The sequence below is a fragment of the Molossus molossus genome, unplaced genomic scaffold (assembly GCF_014108415.1).
Source record: "Molossus molossus isolate mMolMol1 unplaced genomic scaffold, mMolMol1.p scaffold_m16_p_6, whole genome shotgun sequence".
Classification (NCBI taxonomy): Eukaryota; Metazoa; Chordata; class Mammalia; order Chiroptera; family Molossidae; genus Molossus; species Molossus molossus.
Genome location: NW_023425399.1, coordinates 87,835,278 through 87,862,507, shown reverse-complemented (window position 1 = coordinate 87,862,507; position 27,230 = coordinate 87,835,278). Strand labels below are relative to the sequence as shown.

The 27,230-nt window shown below is 46.0% G+C and overlaps 1 protein-coding gene across 9 annotated transcripts in view; it reads right to left on the bottom strand.

The window, feature by feature from the left end:
- FHOD3 (formin homology 2 domain containing 3) overlaps positions 1–27,230 on the bottom strand; it is a 466,045-nt gene that overhangs the window by 384,237 nt on the left and 54,578 nt on the right. For all 9 annotated transcript variants that reach the window (XM_036245756.1, XM_036245757.1, XM_036245762.1 and 6 more), the window contains exons 2-3: positions 17,008–17,114; positions 4,617–4,681 (exon numbers count right to left, since the gene is read on the bottom strand). In XM_036245756.1, the coding sequence (XP_036101649.1) occupies positions 4,617–4,681; positions 17,008–17,114 (172 nt within the window). The remainder of the gene's footprint in view (positions 1–4,616; positions 4,682–17,007; positions 17,115–27,230) is intronic.

Below are 27,230 nucleotides of genomic sequence, written 5' to 3'. Positions count from 1 at the left end.
GTCAGCCTTATAGGTCCCAGGCAATCAATCGACAAGGTTTGTCTTCTTAATGGGAAAACAGGGTCTGCTTTGGAAAACAAGCACAGAAGTTTTAAGCCAAACAAAATGCTTTCAAAGTCAGCCAGTGGAAAACATTCAGACATAAACCTTCGGATCCTGATGACTTCAAACCTTTTTTAATTCTCGGTTCCATTCCTCATCCACAATTCTTCTGCTCCTTTTCTCTCCATGGTGAGATTTAGTCATCAGAGCCAGTTGGCCCTCTGAACATTCTTCTGGTGTCTGGAAATAGGATCACTTGCAGGGACCAAAAAATTTATTTTCCCTAGCTAACCTCATAAAATACAGACTTCTCATGCCTATCAGAGATTTTTCTTTTTTTCCATATCTGTAACTTCATGCCCAGGATTTGACCATCATTTTTGGGAGGGGCTGAAGCTTGATTAAGAAGGCAACTCGTGCAGTGTTTGCTACTATCTGTTACATCGAGTGGTCATACTAAAAATGTGCAAAATAAAAATTACCGTGGAGAGAAGAGGTGCAAAAATCTGTGGGGAGGACCTCTCTCTGTACCAAAATCTCATTCCAACTGTCTGCCAAACGCTTCAGAAGTACTACGCTATCAGAAAAGACCCATTTCGGCTGCTCGCTGTGACCATCAAAGCAGTGCCCCCATGGCCTTCATTTTTCATGAGGTTTGCTCAGTCGCTAACCATGAAGACTCCACTCCACTCTCGTCCCAACTGGTACAGAGTTCCAAAGTTAACACTGGAGAATTCCAAAGGCATGTCACCTCCAATTCATCAACACGCAGTCCTGGATTCTAAACATTCTTGCACTTAATAAAAACAGGAATGAAGGAGAAGAGAATGTTGGGTGAGGAAAACATTATTTGGGAGAAATGTATTTGATAGCGTTTTAAACCCGTGAGCCAAAGCTGACCCTGGACCCTTTTAATCCAACTGTGAGGTGGGAAGGAAGATCATCTGGGAAGCTGCATAGGGTGGTGATTCTGACAGCAGCCATTGTCCGGTGCCTATCATAACTCAACCTGTTTTTATATTGTGACGAGGGAAAATAACCTTGAAATGAAACAAGGACTCAAACAACTGATGTGAAAGGTTTTTGTCCGCCCCCTCTTGTCAGGTTTTCCATTGTCATTTTGACTGATGACTGTGCCAGGTTTGGTTTTTTTCATCCCCAAGAAATCTCACCCAATACTGCCATTTGGAAAGTGAAAGAATACGTCACAATGGAGGTTGGTACTTCAAACACATGATGTATACATTCCACCTTCTGTACATAACCAAAGGATAATGTTTACTGCTATTCTAATAAACCTTTCCAGATCTTGCAAATAATAGGAAAGAGGATTTTTTTAATACAAAGAAAAACTTTGTCTTCTTGGGTGCTGATGTCCATCTATAAAATCAAACCCTCGCCCTGGCCAGTTTGGCTCAGCGGTTAGAGCGTCGGCCTGCGGTCCCGAGAGACCTGGGTTCGGTTCCCGCTAAGGGCATGTACCTCGGTTGCAGTTTGTCCCCGGCTCTGGTCAGTCGTGCGGGTGGCAGCCACTCGATGTGTCCCTTCATGTCGATGTTTCTCTCTCTCTGTTCCTCTCTCCCCCTCCTACTCTACCTGAACAAAAAATGGAAAAATGTCCTCGGGTGAGGATAAAAAAAAAAAAAAAATCAAACCCTCATCTGATATACTCAGGCCTAATTAGTGGTGAAAACTGATTAAAGCGGAAAATCCTTTAAAAACTGGGAGGAGGGTGTGTGGGGGTGGGGAGAAGAAACATCTATAACAAAAATAAATTAATAAAAATTGCAAAAAAATATATATATCCTTTAAAAATGACACATACATACCTTAAAACTTTATTTTAACTTGCAGCTATAGTGCTGACCATCCTGATTTGCCTGTGCTGAGGCACAGTCGGTCATCCTGTTTATAGTACATGAGGAGACAAACACTTTCACACCCTGTTTTGGGCCATGACCTGTCCTTGAATAAGGATTTACTGCCTGGAATTCTGCATAAACTGGGCCACCTTCTTTTTTTTTTTTAATCCTCACCCGAGGACATTTTTCCATTTTTTGTACAGATAGAGTGGGAGGGAGAGAGAGGAAGAGAGAGAGAGGGAAACATCGATGTGAAAGGAACACATCGAGTGGCTGCCACCCGCACGACCAACCAGGGCCGGGGACAAACTGCAACCGAGGTACGTGCCCTTAGCGGGAACCGAACCCGGGTCTCTCCGGACCGCAGGCGGATGCTCCAATCGCTGAGCCAAACCGGCCAGTGGTTCTTTCATGAACCACTCTAATAATATGGCCTATGATTTCCAATCTCAGTTTCTTTGAAGCCAAGCAAGAATAAACATACTTATAAAGACTAGAATCCTACATTTTTATTTTTTAAAATTTTTTTGATTTTGAGAGAAAAACATCAATAAGAGAAACATCCATCAGCTGCCTCCTGTACGCCCCCTACTGAGGATCAAGCCCACAACCTGGGCATGTGCCCTGACCTTGGAATCGAACCTCGATCCTTGGGTGCACAGGTCAACGCCCAACCAACCGAGTCATACGGGCCAAGGCAGAATCCTACATTTTTATACCATTCTCTCACCTTTTCTAGTTGTCACCATCCACTTATGTTGACAAAAAGGCTTTTGTACTAATTTTGAATCTTTTCCAAAATAGTCAATGAATTTTCAGAGCAGTGACTTTTTACACTCACATTTAAACAGTTTATAAAATATCCGTGTTACCATTTCATTAAATGACAAAATTCCAATAGCAAGTGCAGTTGGCCTAAGGAGGTTTGGGAACACACACACACTGACCCTGTAAGCACCCAGTTCACCTCCTGGAGCAGGAGGTCACTGTGTCCTGGGAGAGAGTGGGCTGGACGGGCCAGAGGGCTCAGCACGCCACAGGGATGAGATATGGGTTTTACATAGATTACATGGGATTACAGAATCCATAAATGAATGCAGTGAGTCAGTAACATGGTAGCTAATTAGAAAACTTCTCAACTAAAATATCTTAGCACATACTGCAAAGGAGTGAATTTTCTTACAAGGAGCTAGCTCGCTAGGATTTTGAACTAGCCCATTTTAGTGTAAATCTGCTTTCCACTACCTTACTATTCCTGGGAAATGCAAATTTATGCTCATATCCCAAATCCTACTGGTTATCGGTTATATTTCAACCAATGTTGAACTTTAAACAGTTCAGCACCTCAAGTGTTGGGATTTGCTCTAGATCTGGGGTGGAGGTGGGGGAGATTTTATCCAAAAGAATCATAGGCCTTTTCTTTAGGTAGACATGATTTATACGTATGAAATAAGTGGAAAAGTGTAACGCAGGTAATAAAAAAGCAACCAGTTAAATATAAGCCAGTGCACACATGTGGTTTGTGGTCACTCAGTGCTACAGGCAGTTGAGAAACAAACAGTTACTGTGGCTGAAGGTCCTACAGATCATACTTTGCTTCCAACAAGATGATCGCCTCCTGACACCTTGACCCTCCAGCTCCCGAGATGTGTGAATCGGCTACACAAGGACGCCTGGGCCCAGAGTGGGACAAAGGTTGTCACCCAGACACTCGCAGCTTCACCACACCCAACACCTACTAAAGTAAAATGACACGAACTTCCCCACACCCGCCGGCCGGCTGCTCCCTCACCCCCATCCCTGGGTCTCCATCAGAGATGCCGGAAGGGGAAAGGACCAGAAATGATTCCTTCCACTCCTCCCACGCACACCACACTCCAGGTGCAGACTGGGCCTCGACAGGATGACTTATGCTCTTCTCCTAATTAGAGGCCTGAATTAAGACCACAATGTATATTAAGTAAACGCAAAATTACTCAGATACAAAAAACTTCTATGGGTCAGGTAAAATTTTGTTCCTTTTTTTCTTTTTATATTACATACTTGCCTCAATTTGGCCCAGTGCCAGGAGGAAACGAAGCCAGTTTTAGAAACGCTTTACATAGAGATGACCACTTTGCATGAATAATTTCTTTCATTGCCATTCAACCCTTGTGTATTGGTTAGGAAACCAGAGGGTCCAGGAAAGAATCAATGGCTGCAGGAATGGCCCCCGTCGGGGTCCCTGGAAAGCCACTCTGAACCACAAATACATTCAGCACCGCGTTGCTCAGTATACATGCCCCACCCCCTGCACTGACTGGAGGTTTCCCTTTCAGTCACCTGACCAGAAACCAGCATCTCACTTCCCCATAACTTCACAGACCCACCAGGAAGCACATGGGGGTCACTTTATCTGGCTGGAGACTCACACTGGCACAGCCCCAGGAAGAACCTCATCTCTCCTAGCATCGTCAGAAAGAACCTCATCGATAACGTCTCACCTCCAACTCTACGCACCAACCAAACAACAAGAGAAGCCGGGTGAAACTGGGCCTCAGAAACTATCGCTAGAAACTACTTCACTAAAAACTCTTCCAAACCAGAGATAAGGGGCTAACCCAAGTAGGTAGCGTAACAGTGACTACTGTATTCCCATGAGTGGCATTTCTCATCACACATTTAACCACTGAGGGCAGATGGCACACACCCCCTTCTACAGATGTCACTCACCAATACAGGCATGGACCCTCACAGACAGTTGTGTTCTTAGGATGATGCTGTGCTTCTTGCCCCGCCTAATGGAGAGAAAACAGGAGATAAAACATACATGGGCATCAGAGGAATCAACGAGAAGAAGCCTACAAGCCGTCAATCAACTTGAAGGTTCTAACACATCCACCTGTCAGAGGCTCCAGATAAGCAGGGACCTAAACAGAACAAGAATCTATCCTGAAATAATGTGATGTCACAGGGTTGTACAGAGAATAACAGCAAAGTTTGACTCTGTTGGATTGACATATGCATTTTATTGCCAAACCTGGTCAACCCATTCTATCTACAGAGTTTGCATGTACTCATGCTTCACCATGTTGGGAAAAATTTTAAATTTGTGCCCATAAAGTGAAATCCCGGGAATGTAACAACACAGATCTGCTTGATCATTCCCATGGCTTTTTTTTACATTTTTCTGGGTATAGGAAAGGGGCACACTCAGCACGGGAATCAGAAAGAGTTGCTTTGCTGAGTCTCAATTCAAGACCACAGGGCTTTATCTTTTGCAGGAAGGTGGGGGTCCACCAAAGAGCTTATAGGCTATTTATTATCAGGAACACCAATTTACACACCTCATTTCACCTTTGTTTCCTTCTCACTTCACTTCTTATGAGGAAGAAAAGCATGGCCCTCCCCTCAATTCTCCTCTTACTAGGGCTCCTCCCGCTTTATGCAAAGAAGGGCTAAAGCAAAGCACAGTTGACAGAGACGATGATAAATGGGAGGGGACATGAGCCCTGGTTACCTGGGGGTAACAAAGGCTTTGGGATTTGGAGAAAGGGGAAGCCAGTGGACAAAGGTAAAACAGAGCCAGCCAACCAGCATGGCAGCAGGTGACCTGCTGGGGCGCTCAGTGGCTGACTCCCCCTTCCCATCACTCTTCTGCCATCTCATCTCTGCCCAGAAGGGCTTCACTTATGGTGGAGTGTGGTGGTGCTTCCTGGTTTTACGGTTGAGTTGGAGGGGACAGAAACCTACATCTCATTGGGTACACTTAATATTGTGATTATGAATGCATAGCCATCACCGAAACAATTACAGTTCTTACTCTTGAGACCAGATCGGAGGGAAAGGATGGTTTCAAAAGGGTGGTTTTTTTATTCTTTTCAAGTAGAAAGGAGTACCAGTTGCATAGTCCTACAAAAGCATGCTGTAGCCTCCACCTACAGCTGCTTGTAGGTAGAGAGCCTGCATTGAGTCCCTTCAAATCCCAGAGCCCCTCCTTCCTACTTGTTCATTGGATTCTTTTACATCTGCTGTGTGCCGGCCACCACTCTCAAGGAGCTCACAATAAAAACACAACACTTGACTCAGCTTCAGTAGGCAAATTTGATATTCCTATAAGGACAGACTTCTTCAAAACTTTCTTACACACACACACACACACACACGCGCGCGCGCGCGCGCTTTTCTCTCTCGACAGTCCTGATGTTGATACTCCTCCGATTGTGTGATCATACCAGGAAGCAAGTTTAATTAGGTACATGGAGCTGAATTACTGAATGGCCTTTTCTGTGAAGTGCCAGGAAAGGTGTTCTAGGGCTGGGCAGCCGCCATCAGGTGGGGAGCCTCACCCAGAGCTGGGAGCAGAAACTGCAGACCCCTGACCGTAGCCAGGCCCTAACTACGAGGAAGGGCAAACCTGAAGTCCTCCAGTCTGGGGCACTCTCTGTAATTCATGTTAGCAGCAGTTATGAGTCAATGATAAATACCAAATGAATGGGCGACAAAGGACATGCTTTAGATGCCTAGAGCGGGGAAGCATGGATGGCCAGGGAAAATATTTCAGAATACCTCAAGTTCTGGAAAGGCTCAAAGGGCCCCTACTTTTATCTTCAAACAACTGCAAAGACCCATTTTGAGGAAGTGCTTATGTTTTTCCACAGGATTCTGCGGTCCCAAAGTGAGTGTGTAGGGTGTCACTCTAGGATTCCAGGCACTGTCATGGAAACGAGGAGATACAGCCTTTCCGAGGAGGCCCTAGCAGACCAGGCCTTCTGATGAGCCATTTTCTCTATGCTTGTGCATTGAGAAACCTGGCAACTGGATTAAGCTAAACCTAACATTATTTAAGAGACCACAGAACAAAAAAGGCCTATTTTGTAGTAGTTTTATCTCCTATAATTCCAATAGTATATATCCCTCTTCCCTGCCTGCCCTGGTACACAAAACCTTACAATGGGAGAAATCGGCGTGGAAGTTCTCTGTGGAGCCGCCTAATGGGATGAGGCCCCAAACCCCAGTAGTTACTGGCGAAGGAGGGAGCCAGCCAAGGTGGAGAAAAGTGGCCAGGTCCACAGAAAGTGTCCTTCATCTCCCACCCCCTTCCTTCACCCACCCCTACTTTCTTCCGCCTTTGATGTGGGTACCATTGCTGTACCCATTTTACAGATCAGGAAAGCAAAGCTTGTAGAAGTGATGTAATCTCCATAAAGTCAGAGGGCTGGTGGAAACAGTCGGGCCTGAGAGCAGAGTGTCTGGCTCCACAGTCACCAGCAGCACCTGCCTTTTGCTGTACGCTGCCCCACCAGACAGCTTTCTCCAGGGCTCGCGGAGGACACAGACTGTCTCCGCTTTTTTCAGTGGTTTCATCTCAATGCTAAAATCTAACAAAGAGGACACACATAAAAATTAAGATGCACATATCTAAGAAAATATTGGCAAACCAAATTACGAAAATAACATAGTAGGACCAAATAAGGTCCTAAGAATTCAAGAATTATAGGAAGTTCAATGTTTTATTTCTATGTATCAAATATCGATGTACAGAGGATATCCATTATAAAATGCTTTTAAATTGGCTAGTTTCCCTCTCTTCACCACATATTTTCTAATTGGTTAATACTGATATATTGGAGAAAAGTTTATTTTTATGTATTTCCTTTGTATATGGCCATCTCACTGCTATTATTAATTCCAAAAATCTTTCGGCTGATTTTTTTTTTTTTTTGGCTTCTTTTAGGGAAATAATTATATCACCTATTTAAAAATAATCATTTTATTCCCATTTTTCTAGTGAATATGTCTTTGTCTTTTGTTTCATGGCTAAAACTTTCAAAGGAAAATTAAATAATCATAAGTATCTTTTCCTCTGCTCCCAGTGGGATACTATGTCAGTTTGCGTTTGGAAAACAATAATCATAATAGTTGTTAACATTTATGGAATGCTTATTGCATGCCAGATAAGATTCTAAGTACTTTATACAGATCTGATCTTCACAAAATTCCTACTAAATAGTTAACATTATTACTATTTTTTTAAATGAGGAAATTGAGGCCCAGAAAGGTTAAGCAACATAGTTGAAGTCACACAGCTAGAAAGTGACAGAGCTCAGAGTCATCCCAAGTAGTCTGACCCAGAGCCTGTGCTATCCGCTCCCTGATGGGCACCCCTTCATTCACTCCCTCATTCCACTCTGTATGAGGTGCACCATGTACATTCTGCCTCAACATAGCAGCAACAGAGAAATCCTGCTCACCCTGCAGGTTTGGGACCCAAGACTGCAACATCAACGTTGACCTGAATTTCCAGCCTGTTGGCTCACTCTACAGATTTCAGACTTGCCAGTCTCCACAGTGGAGTGAGCCAATTACTTGAAATAAATCTCTCTAGATAGACTCGGTAGACCAGATGGATTAGATTAGAAAGATTAGACTAGATGAATAGGTAGGTAGACAGGTATCTCATTGGTTCTGTTTCTCTAGAGAACCCTAATACAATCCTTGGTATCTCCCTTCATGGAGCTTCCACGTTCCAAAAATCAGTGACAGGCTGTCCATGTGGCTTCAGCACAATCACTTGAGTGATATGACAATACTGTGCCAGTTTCAGAGCTGCCGCCCCTGCTGAATCCACCCGTTTCCAGCAGGGTGACCCAGAGGCAAAAGCAATTTAATTTGACCTGAAACTCCCCAGGGAGATCAGATTCCATTCCTATCAGCACAGCCGCTGCCAGGGAAACATCACCAGCTTTGGAGACCAGCCATAGCCAATCAGGTGCTCACATCCAAGGCCAGTGCTACACAAGTGACAAGAGCACTATCTAAAATAGATGCTCACTTCAAGGAGATGCCAATCACAGCAAAAATGCCAGGGACAGGAGGGTGCCACTGCTAACTGGACTCTCCAAAACATCCTGGCTTCTCAGAATACACAAGTTTCTCCTGCAATCGGGTGTATGGCCTTGGTGCGGAGAGGGGGGCTCTGGTGTAACCAAGCCAGTCTCACAGAGACCCATGTTTCAGTTCTGTCCCTGTCTCTCAAGAGAATATTTTTATATATTATTTTATCCTCACCCGAGGACATTTTTGTATTTATGATCAGATAGAGCAGGAGGAAGAGAGAAAGAGAAACATCGACATGAGAGAGACACATTGAGGGGTTGCCACCCACGCGACCCCAACCAGGGAGGGGACAAACTGCAACCGAGGTATATGCCCTTAGTGGGAACCGAACCCGGGCCTCTCTGGTCCTCAGGCCAACGCTCTAACCGCTGAGCCAAACTGGCCAGGGCTCAAGAGAATATTTTTACAGGCATAACATATGAAGTCTTCTTGTGACTGTAAGTACAAGTGTACGCATTAATTTATTAAGTGGCATAGAGCCAAAGGCTTGATGACTTTTTCTTCCAGCCAACAGGAGAATTAATGCCCCCCCAATATTCCTCCATTTAAATTAGAACTAAGCTGTGATTTCGCTCAAGAGTAGAAAACAAGTGTTTGCTTCTACGTAGCAGAAGCAAAACAAGGGTCCCCTCCACAGCTGCCCAGGAATAAGCTTCCTATTAGTAAGCTTCTGGAGCTGTGACATGTAGCCAGTGCTCTGCCTGAGGGATAGAGAGATGAAGAAAGATTTGAACTCATAGCCAGAAAGTGAAAAGATAGTGTTAGCTAAAATTATTTGCTCAAAAGCTCCAAGTCCAAGAGAGCCCGTTGCTACTACATTCATCTCCAGAGGCATTCTGGTCTTCCCTAGTAGACAGTAGAGGTGAAGAGCGTAGACTCTGAAGCCAGCTGTGTGATCCTGGATAAGTTACTCAGCCTCTCTGAGCCTCAGCTTCCTTGTCTGTAAAATGGGACAATAATATTATGCTTTTGGTGTCATACCTAAGAAATGAAGACTTACTCCTCTGTTCTTCTAACACTTCTAAAGTTCTAGCCTGTCGTCCTCAGGTACCGCTAATGGGAAAGAAACCTGTTTGCAACTCCCAGCTCTGGTGCTATCCTTCTCAACCCTCCATTCTCTCCCCCACCCCACTGCTTGTCTGCTTCCTCTCTCCCTAACACACCCTCAATCTCCTCCGTACAACACCCTGATCCTCTCACAACTCTATTTCTCTGTGGCATGGTATTAACTGCCCTCTCTTTGAAGTTTTTGCTCTCCTTGCTGGTCACCGACCCAAAACCCATTTTCCCCTTTTGTCTTATAAAGAGAACCCAATTTTGTTTGAGGTGACAACATCCCCCCTGAAAACTGCACTCCCCAGTCTCCTTGGCCCCCCAGGGTGGCCACGGGACAGTTCTCTTCAGCATATATGGAAGCTGCTGGTGGTGCTTCTGGGATATCTCTTCAAAGGGGGCCGATCCAGCCAGCACCAACATTTGCTCTTCAGCATCTCAGGCAGGGACCGCTCTGCACTCGTAGAAACGGAGGTCGAGGGCTCACCGGACACAGCCCAGAGGCACGGCGTGAACCCAAGTTCTGGCCAAGAGCATGCTAGTGAAAGCTGTGTGCACAGGAATGGACACGCGCTCCCTCTGTCCATCTCCTTCCTGGCGGCTGGGAGGCAGCAGAGGAGGGAAAAGCTAACACAACTCTGGACACAGAGATGGAATCCTCTACCAGTCCCAAGACTGCCCACATTTGAACTCTTACACAAGAAAGGAATGAACTGCCCTGTTTGGGAATCTCTTGGCTACAACAGGGAAGATGCACCCTCCCCAGGACATGCCCCGCCCTCACCAGGTGACTCTGGAGGGAAAGCAGCCAAAGTGTAACCATGGTGAAGCATCAGGGATGGAAGCTGCACCTAAGGGTAGCCGAGCGGAAAGAGAAAAGAAGCCTGCCTGTCTAAGAGCATCTCGTAACCAACATAGTGTCTTTGAAACAGCCTAATTATCCACTTTTTTTTTTTAATCCTCACCTAAGGACATTTTTCCATTTTTTGTTCAGATAGAGTGGGAGGGAGAAAGAGAAAGAGAGAGAGAGAGAAACATCGACGTGAAAGGGACACATCGAGTGGCTGCCACCCGCACAACCAGCCAGGGCTGGGGACAAACTGCAACTGAGGTACGTGCCCTTAGCGGGAACCGAACCCGGGTCTCTCTGGACCACAGGCCGACACTTTAACTGCTGAGCCAAACCAGCCAAGGCATTACCCACTTTTTTCAAAAATGAACCTCAACTTCTTTTTTTAAGAAGTTTTAGGTTTATAACTCCTTTCCTCCAATGGATCACCGGCGGTCTCTCTGCTCCTTGATGCTTCTCACCTGGGTCCCAGGCCATTATTTCTCACCTGGCCACCTCCCACCTTGAGTGTGGCTTGACATAGCCTCAGACAAACATGTATAAACCTCTTATCCGCGCCCCCCAAACTACACCCACTCCATAATCTCACTGTTTTTCTAAATAGTCCACCATCTGTATGCTATCCTTCTAATTGCATGTGTCCATTTTATTCTCTCGTTTTCCTCTACTCAACCACTACCACATCTTTAGAGTCACAGCTCCCTCCCCCTCTCCCCCTGGGGCAGACCACAATCTACCTGCCTACCTCGGCCACCAGGCCCGTTTTTAGGGCCCTCGCCACAGTCAGGCACCCCTGACCACAGCCACCCAGCTCAAAGTCCTGTCCATTCACCCCACCCTCCCTCTTACAGGAGTTCCATGACAGCTCCCTCTTTGCAGGTCAGTTCTCTGCTGTTTAACCCCAACCCACGCCATAAAGCCCAGTGCCTTCCTGGGCCCCCCACTCCTACCTGCTGCCTTCTCTGTCCCATTGTACAAGGCAACACTTGAAGACAGTTAGGGCCTATCACATTCCACTGACCACGCAGCAGAGTTGGTTCTTTCGTCTCCCTCAGGCAGTGGGAGCACCTGGTCGGGGCTTTATAAAGCCCCAGCCCACCTCCAAGGTCTGATGTCATTGGTCCGGGGCCGGCCATGGGAGGGGTGTTTTTAAAGTTCCCCAGGGGCTTGCAATATTCTCCAAGTTGGAGAACCTAGGCTGTAGGTTCCCAACCCAGCATCTGACTTCCTAGGGAGCTTTTGAAAAGGTAAGAGTCTCAGACCCAGACCAAACCTCCTGAAGCAGGCACCTAGAAACCAGCATTTCTAAATAGCTTTCTCCTGTGCATTTCAGGGGCAGCTGCCTTAGCACTGGCCCAGCTCGGGGTGCAGGGGCCTCTGCTACCCTACTCTGCCTGGCACTGAACTCACCCTGAGGGCACTTTTGTTTGAAGGCCAGGTCTTGGCGGTTGTGCCTGGAGCTTTGCACAGCCCTGAGAAGACAGGAGGCCCAATACCCTTCACTGATTGGCCAGAAGAGCCCCCAACAACACACCTGCGCTCCAAGCTGGAGCTAATCACGTTAAAGGGAAAAGAGGGAAACATCATTGCTTCCCCTCCGCACCTGAACCAGAGTCTCTCATAAGCTGCAGTTTCTTTTGTTGTTTGGTTTGGTTTTTCAGATTCAGTAGGTTTTTGGATTTGGGTTCAAATGCATTCTAAGTGATTTCCCATTCGACCAGGTGTAGATGCGGAGGAAACCCAGGCAAAGATGTGACTGGATGAGGTTAACTTTTGTATCAGACAATGAGAAGGGAAAACTGCTTCTTAGTCCTTTAATCTTGACATTCGGGGATGCACAGAACTCTTGGGTGATCTGGTACAGAGCGACTGAAACCCCTCCCCACCCCAAATCCCTACACACCCACCAACTGTGCAGACACCTACACACGTGGGTCCTTGGGGCAGCTCGGTGTCTGAGTCCAGCTAGAGACCTCCCCAAACCCCTGCGTCCCTCTAAGCATGTCCACTGCCAAGCTGGCAGGGCCAGCCCACCCCCTCCTGCCTGGCCTCACACTGCTAGGCGCTCCCCACCCCCACTCCACCAGGTTTCATCTGACTTTCCCTACCCCCACACAACCCTTAGGGACAGGAGTGGGGGTGGGGTGAGTATTTACCAGTCCCCCTGGCAGATGAGCAAACTGAGAGATAAGCAGCAGCATCTTCAGGGCTGACCCTCTGGAGACAAGCCGAGGAGGAGCCCCTGGGGTCGCTTACAGCCACATCCAGCAACCACACTGGTCCCTGCAGTGTCCCTACAGCACCAAGCTCCTCAGGCTGACTCTCTGCTCAGCGTCCTCCGCCTGCTGCCCCCTCAGGGCTACCCTCACCCCACCTTGTCTGTGACAGGTCCCTGTGGACCTCAGCTGGTGCCCCTTTCCTTTAAGAGGCTGTGGGCTGGGAATAAGCAAAAAGGGGGGCTCTGACCCAGCAGACACAGCACCCCATGTTACCTCACGACCACCCAAGGAGGCAGTGTTAGGATTATATTATCTCCAATTAAAGGAAATTGAGATTCAGAGAGAGGAAGTAACATTCCCATGGTCACAAGGCCATGAGACTAACCACAAAGCCCGTGCCCCTAACCACTAGGCTATGCTGCTCCGCGCTTTGCTCTCCTTGGGATCTGTGCGGATGCAGGGAGGGAAACAGGATCGGGTAGCATTGTCCTCGTTTTATAAATAAATTGTATGAACTCCTATCAGAGGTAGAGCGGCTTGGGCAAGGTCACACCATGGCAGGGTCGGGCATAATCATCCAGAGGCTGTGGGGCTTCTGTCTCCGCCGCTGATGTCCCCGGCCTTGGAAGGCAAGGGACAGACCTGGCTCTGTTCTGCTAGCACACAATTGCTTTGTCCTTCCACTCCTGAAGGTCTTTCCCCTCTTCTCCCCTTAGCTATAACTTGAGTGATAATTCTAAACAAGGGGTGAGTTAATTTTTAGTCCTGGCATAAAAGCGCAGGGTAATGAACAAGAACAAAGAAACTTTTCCAGCAAGGAAAACTCGCTCAGAACTCACTGTGCGAAAAACACTACCGTTTCCACAGAGTTGTCCCATGTCTTCGTCAGATGGTCACGACACGAGGAGATGTTTTGCTATGATTTACACAAAGAAATCAAAAGAAGAATGGTATGTCATTTGACCTCTTCGTGCCCAAAAAGGGCAATTGTTAACTAGGAAGAAATTATATTTTAACTCCCATTTGTGGGAGACATGAGTTCTCCGGCACACAGACTCAGCCAAATGCCACATTTCCAGGAAAGGACCTAGGAGGGATGCTCAGTGCAAGTCACGCTGCAAATGTGCCCAGACATCTCCCGCCTGTGGCTGCTCCCCACCAGCTCTGCCAGTGCTCATTGGTGGTAAATAACCTGGGGATAACCAGGGTGAGCTGGTAATGTCAGGACAGTACAATCCTGGCACGTCTTCTGCTACCCAGGCCAGGGACAGAGGGGCCTCCCCATCAGAGATCCGTAAAGGTGCCTTCTTCACACTCTTCCGGACAAAGAGGGTGTCATCCTAAGTACATACATCCCAAAGGACAAGGGGTGGGTCCCCACAAACAAAAACTATTTCAAAGACATAACGCCCCCCCCCCCAGGGTGAGTTTGGGGCACACCTGTCAAATGTGCAGCTCCCAACAGCTTTTGGGCTACCTGCCCCTGTTTGCAGCTGCCCGTGTCCTGAGTCCTGCCTTCCCTCCATCACTCAGTTCCCCAGCATTTCAGGCTGTTAGGTGCAGAAACGTGGTCAAAGACCATGGGCCCAGAGCCAGATGATGACTCAGAAGGGAACAAAGGAAGAAAGTAAGCCCGGGATCTACTCCGGTGACCTTGCAGCAGGGTCCCTAGCTCTTTAGGGATGACAGGGAGAAACTCCAGCATCTGGGTGCTGGTGTTGACAGAGAGTTGTCAGGGCCAGAGGATGGCAGCCAACGCGTCTGCCCTGGAGCCACCCTGCAGTGTGGCTGGGTGCCGTTTCAACTAGAGCCAGTGTTTTGAGCTGGGATTGAAGATATCCTTGCATGAACCAACCTTATGTCACCAAAGATGCAAATGTACATCCTGAGTAGAACCTAAAGTGCCTTTGCTCAGACACTACTGGAATGGCAGAGGAGTCCAGACATACCTGGGAGATATTGTGGGTTTGGTTCCAGACCAAGGCAATAAAGCGAGTCTCACCATAATGCAAGTCTCACAATAAAGTGAGTTGTAATCTTTTTGCTGGTGGAGGACCTTGCCTTCAATTTGTAAGAGAGGCAACATCCGTGTAGCAATAATGTGAAGCACCGTAAAGTGAGGTCTGCCTGCACACACTGGGAACTGGTCACAGCAGTGCTCAAACCCGGCTCCACCATCCACTGGCTCTGTAGCCCTATGTGTAATTTGACTTCTTACCCTTAGTTGTTTCAAATGAAAAATGGAGACGATAACACCCAACTGCATGACTGAGAAGAGAATGAACTATTAAACACATACACATTGAGTAAGGTGCCTAGGGTAGTGGTTGGCATGGCAGGTGCTGCATAAAGGTTATTTTCTTCCTCATTCTTAATTCTTGATACTGTTGTCTAATACATCGACACTTTTTTTTCCCTAAGCTTTTGTCTCTAAATCATTCAACTTTTGATAAAAGAGAGAAAAAGCAAACGGGACATGGTCTTTAAGCATAACACCACTAGAAACATTTTTCAAGTTGACAGTGATGTACTCACAACACTCCTGGTGTCTGTTGGATCAATGAACCATAAAGCCACCCAATTAGACTGTCCTCCAGCCTGAATTCTGACGGTTTATAGGCAGGGATATCATGGTCAAATACTTGGTAAAAACTATAGCAATAGAATTTCCTCAAGTCTATCCGTCTAGTAGTAATTTCTCAAATGATGATGAGTTGAATCTGATGTGACTTAATAATGATGCCCCTCACCTGTGTATGGCCTGTGGCTGTTTCCAGGTCTTTTCCCCACACACTATTGGCGTGGTCCTTGGAACCACTCGGGAGACAAGCAGGGTGTCCTCACAGAACCTTGCTGGTTCCCACCAAGGACCCTGGTTTTCTTGGTGCTCATGGTCATGACACTCAGGAATCCATTCTGGGGTCCTCTCATTTACCTGGCCACCAACATTCGCTAAGTGCCTACAAGGTGTGGAGAAAACGCTAGGCGCTGGATATTCGGACAGGTGTAGTTCTGACCTGGTAGAGTTTTAGCAGCAGAGAAGAGAAACAACTAAAGGTAAATTTTGATGGGTGATAAAGCAGGGAAATCCAGGAAGTCATCAGTACACAGAGGAGTCAGGTAGAAAACTAACATGAACAGGTTCCCTTTTTTTTTTTTTCTCTTGAGCCATTCCTGTGAAATCAATCTTCTCAGATACTCTTCATCTGACTGGACTATATTTTTAACTCAAGCAAAGTAATGTCTAAACAACTTCTTTGGAGGTCCCTGACCACCAGATTAGGGTAGCTGAGCACTATCTGGAAAGCAGCAGGGAGCCCCTAAAGTGTTCTAAGGAGGAAGGTGATAAAGTCGGGGATAGACTTGGCTCAGGATGGATGAGGGATAGAGGAGAAGGCAGGGGGCCTGATCAGAAGACTGTTTCAATTATCTGCTAAATATAGGAATGGCTGATGGTCTAGGTATATTCCCACAGAGATCTTACTTTATATACACATCTTTGGTTTTGTACGTGTATAGCTTTATTCAGACTCAGCAATCAGAAGTATTAAGCAATTCTAGATGTAGGCTAAAAGTGATTTGATGTTAATTAACATAATTAGTCGTCATTTTTCCACTGTCATGAGTTCAAAAGATGATACAGTATATAACATGATCTACTAGGGCATCTGCCAGAAACTAAATATCCAGTAAGTTAGCATTAGGAACGATGTTTAAAACAGTGGTCAATCACTAAAAATCTTTAAAATATTAATTTAATTATATTTGGCTTAAGACAACGGAACAGGATGTAAATACCAGATGCTTCATGAAACTGTACCAGAAATGTTCCTGCCCCTGAGCAGCCTGGTCAAGAAGAGTTGTTCAAACATAATCTTGAATGTCAACTGGAACTGAACATTTTTTTTAAAAAGAAGAGTTATTCAAAATGCAAAAGGGGTTGCAGTGACTACAGTGTCACTTGCATCCCCCTTCATTTTGTGTGACTGTGAGTGAAGAGAAGGCCAAAGGATGGTGGTTTCCCCAAAATAACTTCAGGCCTTGATGTACCCCCATTTCTTGGAAGGTCAGCCCCAGTCAGAGGGACAGGTGTGGCCCTTACCCAGCATCATCCTGGAAGCCTTCCAGCTCGTCCCGCTGCTCGGCCAGGGTGGCTTCCAAGTCCAGGTAGGTGCCATTGTGGGAGAGCTGCAGGGTGCAGTCGTCCAGCTGCAAGAGAAACAGCCTGGTAAGCCCAGCTGCTCCGGGATGGGGACGTCGTATGGGGGAACCACTGCATATTGCCCTCGTGTGGTTTTTAAATCAAGCATTACTCTGAAATTCAGATCATAACTGGAAGAGGTAGTGTGTTCATGTGACTAGATTGGGAGTAAACTGCATTTCGAGTGGACAGATACTACACCTGTTAAGAAAGTGGCATTGACAGGGCCCAATAGATGCAGATGGGGGTGGAGAAGGAGCCATGTGGGCACTGGGCCAGTGACGCCTTCCACTCCGAGGGGCCCAGGAGGATCTATGGATTTGAGGAGTGGGAATCAAGGTCACAATGCTGATGGAAACATGGATTAAGAGTCACAGAGTTTTGCCCTGGCCAGTTTGGCTCAGCGGTTAGAGCATCGGCCCACAGACCAGAGAGTCCCTGGTTCGGTTCCCGCTCAGGGCATGTACCTTGGTTGCAGTTTGTCCCCGACCATGGTTGGGGTCATGTGGGTGGCAACTAGTCGAGGTGTCTCTCTCACATCGATGTTTCTCTCTCTCTCTCTTCCCACCTCTCTCCCTCCCTCTCTATCTGAAGATAAATGCAAAAATGTCCTCAGGTGAGGATTAAAAAAAAAGAGTCACAAAGTTTCAAAGGCAAATTTGGTAGGAAAAACATGCTGTTTTCTTTGATTCAGTGAGAAGCCTACTTACTCAGATTCTGTCATATTTGGCACATTACAATTAATAGTTGCTCAACAAGCATTTTTACAATTGAGCTAAAAGAATCCTTTGGATAAAAATATATCCAAAGTATAACATACCACAGAGGACATGCTGTCTCTTGTATTACTAGTCTCAGGGTTTTTTTTTAATGTATTTAACACATACTTACATGTTATGAATTACATTCCATGCATTATTCTAAGAATTCTGCATGTTACTTCATTTACTTCTCATGTGAACCTATTAAGTTCTATTGTTATCCCCACTTTACAGAAGAAAAAACTGAGGCACAGAGAGAAACTAAGTTACTTGCCCAATGACCCATCTGGTAAATGATGGAGCTGGGATTTGGATACCAGCAGTTTGACTCAAGATCATGCTCTCAGTCACTAGGCTCTGATTCTCTCTATGTCCTGAGACCTACAAAGGATTTAAAAATATCAATCTTGCAATATGCAGCTTACAGCATCTGAGAGTTCTGGTGTGACCAAGGTGATGCCATGTGTTGGTCAACCCCCTTCTCTTTCCCTCCTGGACACACAGGCCACATATCCTAGCCTTACAGTCGGGCACTGGCCCTGTAACTGAGTACCAACCAATGGAATGTGAGTGAAAGTGAACTAGGCCCCCCACAGGCCTGGCCATAACACCCCTGCACAACCTTCCACTTTTCTCCTCTTGCCTACGGCCAGATGCAGAGGAGCTAGTGGAGGACTCCAACGTCTAGAAACCACCAGAGCCCTGGGTGGAAGTTGTTCGGGTTCCTGAATCACTGCATGGAGCAGAGCACTTCACTACCCCGCCTCCGCTGGATGGTGACAAGCAAGGCGCGAGCCTTGGCAGCGCTGGGTCGGGAAGCTTTTGAAGTTGTTTGTTACAGCAGCATTACATGACATTCACAATAATCAAGACACATAAAAATAAAGGAAAATAATTTTATCAAAGAGTAAACTTGACATGATGAGGAAGTCCAAATGCATGTTTTTTCATGCTTGATTTCTCGAGCTGTAGGGTGGCTCTAGTTATTCATCTACTTGCTGAGTTGAGGCTCTTATTTCAAAATGACAGGAGATTGGGGACAAACAGAAGCAAATATGTGGCTGCTTTAAAACATCTAAATAAACATTTGATAATACTTCCCCAGTGAGATTTCAAACAAGGAATTAGTCTCTTTTGATAGAAAAGCTTTGCTTATTACCCTCAACGAGAAAAGGAAGACTGTTAACTTGTCTAGAATATCACTTATAAGAGGATGCTGATTCTTTTTTTTCTCTGTAAAATAAACTTTATTGAAATACAACTTATATTAAATTAGATAGATTTTAAGTGTACAGTTTGATGAGGTTTTTTTATTTTCATTTTTTCAATTAGAGACCCTTTGGATCCTCGTTTCTGGTTATCCTCAACAAAATGAAAGGAATCATTCTATGTTATTTGTAAAAAACACCTAGTTAAATTGTTTGAAGGGGTTAATCCTATTTGAATCACTTGTTTTATTTCTCTAATAACAAACAGTTCCTCTAAAGGCGTGCTGGTGAGGTTCAGCATTCTTGACTGGCACTTACAGATGGATCATCTGATCCAAGAATGCATTTAAACCTAGGAATAAAATTTTCCAAACTCATGGTACTGTGGTGTCAGAGGTGCACCCGTGGTTTAGGAGAAACACACAGGGGAGCTGCCTCCCCCAGCCTGCAGAACCAGCAGACAGGCATGATTTCCTGAAGAAGGCATCTCCTGGGCCAAGGGGCTCCTGAGGACTGAAATCAGACTTTATCATTCTCAGGTGGAAAATTCCTTTGGAAACTGGACCTGTTAACATGTACACTGGACCATATATAAAGCTGGGTTCCCTGCAGCTCATTCTCGATTTTAACTCCTACGGGTGTTATTAACTGGTCTGTTGTGTTGATAGTATCAACACATCTGCCTATTTTTAATCCCGCATATAATCAACAGCCTAAATGATGGGGATAATGGAAGCCCTTTCAGCCTTAACAATTTCTTGGGCTTCAGCCCCTAGAAACATGTGAGCCCAGAGAAAGAAGCTTTTGGGTAGAGAGTTACCGCCTCTCCTGAAGGGTCTGAGCACTCTGAGAACAGAGCTGCCTGTTCCCATCATTCTTCTACTCACATTCAGGGTATCATTAACCATTACCATTTTCACAGTTCAATTTTAACAAAATTATATGCCAGGCATGAGCTGGGCACCAAGACGCACAAAATCAGCCTCCTGGAGTTCCGCAGGCCAGCTGCAGCACACGCCACTTCTGGCCCTCCCAGGGCAGGCTGACAAGAGAGCCCAATGGGAGAGGGCGTGTTGCCCGGCGTGGGGAGGGGCAGAATGTTGCATGTGTGTGTGATATAAGTATTCCCACCATGGCCGATGTCAAGCCAACAACATGAAGTCACTGAACATGGAGTTGCAAGCAGCTCACCATTACCTAGTATGTTTACCATATAGACACAAAAGACATCAGAAACCTCCAAAGCATAAGTAGCAGTAAAATGTAATAAAACAATTAGGAAGTGACATGTTTTGAGCTATTATTATCTTCATTTTACTCTTTGGTTGTTTTATTAAAGTATCGTTGACATACAATATCACATTAGTTTCAGGTGTACAATATAGTGATTCAAGATTCAGATAATGTATGATTTGATCACCACAATAAGGCTAGTAACTAACCATCTGTCACCGTACAAACTTATCATGATGCTCCCGACTATATTCCCTGTGCTAAACATTACATCCCAGTTACTTATTTACTTTATAACTAGAAGTTCGTACCTTATTATTTTTGTTTTTAATATGATATTAATTGTACATTTATATCATTAAATGTTTAATAATGGCTATGTTGAACAACTGGCTCAGACACCCCTGAGAGTATCCATCAGCCTCCTGGAGCTCCCCAGGCCAGCCGCAGCGCACGCCGCTTCTGGCGCTCCCAGGACATTCATTTGCGGAGCCCAAAGTGGAGAGAGCAGGGAGTGATGAAAGGCATTCAGCCCTCACCACCCCACTCAGCCCTCTGCTGTTCTTAGTTAGGGCGGAAGCGGGGTTCCTGGTGGCCAGCAGACACAGCCCTTACTGGCTACTTCGCACATCATCTCCACACCATCCCTTCCGAAGTTATTCTCAGAACCCAAGGTGACGATCTGGTTTTCCTCAACACTCCCCCTGGCCCTCCAAGTGTCTGTCTGACATGCCCCCACCCCTGGACCACACCAGGGAGCCCCACGCCTCCCCAGCCTCTGACACAGAATCCAAAGCCTTAGCAGAGCTGCCTGCTCTCATCATTCCTCGGCTCGCATTCGGGCATCATCAACCATTACCATTTCCACAGTTCAGCTTTAACAAAATTATATGCCAGGCACAGGCCGGGCACCAAGGAACACAAAAACGCTTCCTTCCCTCAAAGATCATTTTATTGAGTGCGTGCGACACAAATAGAATCCAGAAGAGAATAAAAAGCCATTTAAACAACCGTCCAGGTGTGTGGAAGTTCATCCTCAGCTGTATTACTGCTCTGTAGTCAGCAGCACAGCCTCCGTGACCCACGCAGCCTCCATACAACTGCCCCAGTCCCTTTCCTGACAAAGGCCCCCATCGCTTTCTAAGTCGGTGTCGTGACCCTGCTCCCCTGCCTAATCGCGTAGCCATCTGTGCCAGCAAGTGTTCAACTAAAGCAGAAAAGATGAATATGTGCCTTTTAATTTCTTAAGAAGTGTGTGTGGAGTCCTCACAGTCGGGCTACAGCCAGGGGGCAAAGTCAGACACCTCCGCCCTCAGTGAGCCAAGACACGTGGGCACAAAAGGGGTGCCAACAACACGCTGCCTGTGGAGACACAAAACGAATCAACACGCTGCCCGCTCCAGCGCACAATACAAACCCCACCCCAACGTTACCCTGAGACACAGAAGGTTAATATTTAAACCATCACGGGAGCCAAGGAGTAGGAGCAAAGGGCTTCTTTGCTGGATTAACATATTGAAACAATGTGTCCATATTTGGGGGGCGTGGCTTTAGGTATCTTTTTTTTTAATCCTCACCCATGGATATGTTTATTGATTTTTTTAGAGAGAGGGGGAGGGAGAAGAGAGAGAGAGATAGACATTGATGTGAGAGAGAAACATGATCGGTTGCCTCCCATGTGTGCCCTGACCAGATATCACACCCAAAACCTTTTGGTGTGTGGGATGATGCTCCAACCAACTGAGCCATCTGGCCAGGGCACTTTAGGTATCGTTTTTACAAACTAATTGATAGGTACGTTGAATGAATTCTTCAGTGTCAGGGACACCTAAGTAAGAGATAGAAAAGAATACAACAGTGTGACCAGGCAGTGAGTGGACATTAATTCCAATCTGGTTATTGTAACGATTCAGACGGAAATATCCAGACTTTGCCTACAGAGTGAAGGACTCAGACACCTCCCTGCCAGACCAGTTCCTGATGGGAACCTCAATTCCTACTTACGCGGAGGCAACCTGATCCCTTCCCTTGGCCTCTCATGTCAACTGTCTTCCCGAATGACTTAAGGGCCCTGGAATTTCCTGACTCCAACAATTTTCATGTCAACCCTGATCCCCTGGCAGCATGTCCCTGAACTCCGTTCTTGGCTCTAGGCTCAGTGGCCAGGACACTGCCGGGCACTTCAGGACATAAGACAAAGCCGGGAGCCATGTGGGAAGATAACGTTACAGGGCTATTATAAAAGTGCGGCGTTAGGGAAGTTTAGGGGCAGTGAGGGTGGCGGAGCAGGAAGACTTCAGATCAGGTTGCAGGCTGTAAACCAGTGGCGGGGATTCTGGTGGGGGGTGGGGTGCTCAGCAGGGAATCAATCACAGATCAACAAGGAGGACCCTTGCAAATACCCTGGGATTTTGTGCCACTCCCCCCCCACCCCCCCACCCCGTCAAAGCAAACCATGAAAATGGGCTCGCGATCTCTGGGGACATAGAAAGAGCCCCCCACTCCTTGCAAAGAGGTTACACAGGGTCACTCCGGGGATCTTTCGACAGCTCCTACAAAGAAAACACTGCACTCAAAAAGAAAGGGCAGACTCACCATCCTGGAAAGAAAAAATATCTAAAACAAGGCTGATGTCACGTCTGGATTTATGCATTTTTTTCTTTCCTTAGTCCAGTGAAGTGACATGTTCCTGGGGTAGTTTAATGATTACCTGGGTTTGGCAGCAGGCCTATAGTAGGCCTTAGTCTAGGCAATAAAATTTGTTGTAACCCTGAAATAGATTTACACGGAACTATTCTATAAATACACATGAGGACTATCCTTTAAGCTAATTTTGGTAATAGTTCAGAAGTAGGGGAAATATATGCCAATTGTTAAAAGAGAAAAAATAAAGAAAAGCTAAAAATAAATGTTATTTTCTTATGTCATTGACTGGGTTCCTCCTGCCCCTGAAGCCACATCCCTTGCAATGGGATTTTGCAGCTCTTGCCCTCAAGAGGCAGGCCTTTCTCTGCTCCTGGAATCTGGGCTGGCCTGGGTCTTGCTTTGGCCGAAGAGGTAGCAAAGGTGACAGACAGAGCAGAGATTTGAAAGATGCTCGCTGAGGCGGGGCTGTCCTCTCTTGCTGCTTTTGGAACTCTGCCACCACACGAAGAAGCCCAGGTCAGCCAGCCTCCAGGATGCCTGATTGCTCCTGTTGCCCCCCTGACAACCTGACAACTGCCACACACTGCCTGAGACCAACCTGGATCAGCAAGCCTCCAGGTGACCCTCCAGGTGATGACAGACATGGGAGAGAGCCCCGCAGAGAAAGGTTTGACTGGCCCAAACCAGAAGAACTGCCCAATAGACCACAGGCTTGTAAGAAACATTTTATGGTTGTTGCTTTAAGTCGATCTTCTCTTCCCATGAGGAAAGACCCCCAGTAAAGAGGTGGCCAGCAGGGATTGCAAGTTCACACTTGAATTGCTCAGTGCCTGGGATCGGTGGTATGTGAGACTCACCCCACCCAGGTGCCCTCTGAGTGTGCCATGACACTGCCAGCTCAAGGCAGGAATGCCACCACCTTGCCCAGCCCTCAAATGCCACAGAGCATACATGCCTGGCATTGCCCCTGCCCCTCCCAGAGCCCAAGCCCATGTGCAGACAAAGGACCGCAGCAGTTACTGGGTGGAAAGGCCTGGAGGTGAGGCGGGGTGAATTGTGGCTCCAAGCCCCCAGAGCATGTTTCATCGTCTCATTGTACCTCACTTACCACATGCACATCCAAAGAGAGAAGCATGAAGACTTGCCCTGGCCGGTTTGGCTCAGCGGTTAGAGCGTCAGCCCCGCGGACCAGAGAGACCCGGGTTCAGTTCCCGCTAAGAGCGTGTACCTCGGTTGCAGTTTGTCCCTGGCTTTGGTTGGGGTTGTGTGGGTGGCAACCACTCAATGTGTCTCTCATGTCGATGTTTCTCTCTCTTTCCTCCCCCACCCCTCCTGCTCTGTCTGAAGATAAATGCGAAAATGTCCGCAGGGGAGGATAAAGAAAAAAAAGCATGAAGACTTTCAAGATAGCAACTGCAAGCACAGGGCCCTTCTGATGGCGCTGGTCACCCAAAAGCCGGCTCTGCTTCTGGCTCAGAAGCACAGCTGTGACCTCGACCCGCTCCAGAGCCAGGTTTGCCAGGAGCTCATCCCAGATCTCAGAGCTGTGCAGAGGCGGTCAGCAGGTGCCAGGCAGTCGGTTCCCCGCAAAGGACGCTCTGTTGCTAGACAGTCATGCAGCTTGTGGCTTCCTTCAACTTTCTGGGTCCTTCTAAAGGCAGCAGAGACGAGAAACTGGACTTCGATGACAAGCAAAAGCAGCTAGGAAAGAGGGCTTTCCAGGGAGCAGTGCTACGTGTCCCTTTCTATTCTAATTAACACCTACGCAAAACACCCACTCAGCCGTTCGTGCTCAGCGGGCCACGGTGCCCCCAAACCCATAAGGGCACCTCAGAGGGACAAGGTGGAAGGCACACACACCGTGGTTGCCCTCTGTCATTTCCTAAGATGGGTAGTGAGGACACGGCATTTATTTCAGTATCCTTCAAACTTTACATATGCTTCATATTTATTCCTTTGTGTGTACAATACATTTCACAATGAAAAATGATTCAGTTCACATAAAGAGATCATTTTTCATGTCCAAAAAATACATGGAACAGTCAGATTTCTTCAGAAAAGACCAAATGAAACTAATTTACATAGTATCAGAGGGAAATAGATCCTGTTTGGCTAATCCCAACAAAATATATTAACAGTTTTAAATCCCTGTGGGCCCACTTGGAACAACATATACATCACAGGTACTTTAACAAATGTTTTAGGGTGAAGCGTGAGGATATTTTTGAAGATTCAGCATATGTGGATTATGAAATAATAGGACTGAATTTACTCTGAAAGCGGTTGGATTTGGGTTCCTCAGAAACCTTTAATAAGTTATGTTATTAGTGGCCACCAACTCCAGTAAGAGAAGCGACGTCCTGAAATTGATTTAGGCAGTTTCCAAATCAAGCCCTAAATTTCTATTTGAGTCAACAAAATTGCTCAGCTCACTAACCAACGGCAACGTCTCTGCCAAATTCTACAGGAAAGACAAAGGCCAGGCTTCTCCTATTAACAGCTTAAATTGAGGGGGTGTGATAACCTAGTCAATATTTGAATTCTTTTAAAAGGCCTTATTATCATTAAATAAATAGCGAAAATGCATTAAACGTCTCTCTTGAAAAAGGCTGGAGTATATGTACTTATGTTTACAGATACCTTTCTCCATTTTGTTTCACTTTAGTCAAGTTGAAAGATGCCAGCACTAAGATTCCAGATTCTTATTGATCTATTCTCATGCATTCACTCACTCATTCAAACGATGAATCCTCTCCTGTGCTCCTTCTCTGGGCCAGGCACTGTGCCATACGGTAGGGAGCCGGCCATGAGAATGACAGGCAGGTCCAGGGCACTCAGGGCCGTGGATGGGACAGATCGCCAACAGCTGGTGGGAGTTCAGGGCAATGAGAACAGTGAGTCAGTCACCTTTGTTGTTGCTGCTCCTGTTTTCACTGGGGGAGGAATGCAGGGTGTGGAGAACTGAAGTATAATGGATGCAAAAGCCAGAAGGTCAAGGGCTCCAGCGGGGGAAGCTTCTGGCCCCAGGAGATTTTAGACTTGATTCTAGAGCAACAAGAAGCCGTGAAATGGTTCTAGACGGATGCATGCAGGACCAGCTCTGCAAAGTGGGCAAGGAAAGGGAAGACAAGCGAAGAGGCCACTGCTGGAACTGGGAGCAATTGCAAGGTGGCTGGGACAATCAGGAAGCAGTGGAAACAGAGAAGGAAGAGAAGTGATACAGGGAAAAATAGGGAAGGGAGAAGGAAGAGATAAACCAATCACAATGACTTGGTGATTAATCAAATTTGGAGGCATCCAACAGAGGGAAGCAAAATCTTGGGGTTTCTTGCTCGAGCAAATTCATAAATAGTCGTATCTTTTACAAACATGGGAAACATTAGACAAAAATCTACTAGGAGCAGGGAGATAGGATATAAATTGGGATTTTTAGTTTTTACATGTTATGTCCAAAGTAAGTAGTGACATTGAGTAGAAAAACAGATTTGGGGGCTTGGTGTGAATGAAAGCATAGCAGTTGAAATCCTGCAAGAGCGTTGACATGCCCAAAGACAGCAGCTAACTTTTTGTGTCTTGAGGATCTGTAGGGATGTCTCCTTTTTCAGTCCTGATATTGGTAATTGGTGCCTTTCCCATTTCTTTCCTCTAATAGTTCAGGATTAGTTCTTTATTCTTTTATTAGTCTTTTGAAAGAAACAACTTTTGATTACATTGTTTTTCCATTATTTCAAGTTTGTTTTCTATCTCACTAATTTCTGTTCTTATTTTTATTATTTTCTTCCTTCTACAGTCTTCGTGTTTGATATGCTAGTGTTTTTCTAATGTCTAAAATCTTAAGATTTTCTGTCTTCTTCTTTTCAATTTTGTGCATTTAAGACTAGAATTGTCCTCTAACTAGGTTTTAGCTATAGCTCACAAGATTTGATATGCTATATATTCATTATCTTCAGTCTAAAATATTTTCTAAATTTCACTGGAAATTTCTTTGATCCATGGGTTATTTAGAAGTATATCTCATAATTTCCCAATATTTGGAAACTTTCTAATATCTTTTTTATTGTTGATTTCTAGCTTATTTTATGCATAAAATTTCTATTTTTCCTTTTAATTGTTTCAACATTTTATTTGTTTATTTCTATTTCCTAGTGGACTGATTCTTAGCACTATGAGATTTCTTCCTTCTCTCAAGGTAATGTTTCTTACCTTACAGATTATGTCATCCTCAGAGGAAGGGGTGGGGGGAGGGCGGGAAGAGATAAACCAAAGAACTTAGAAC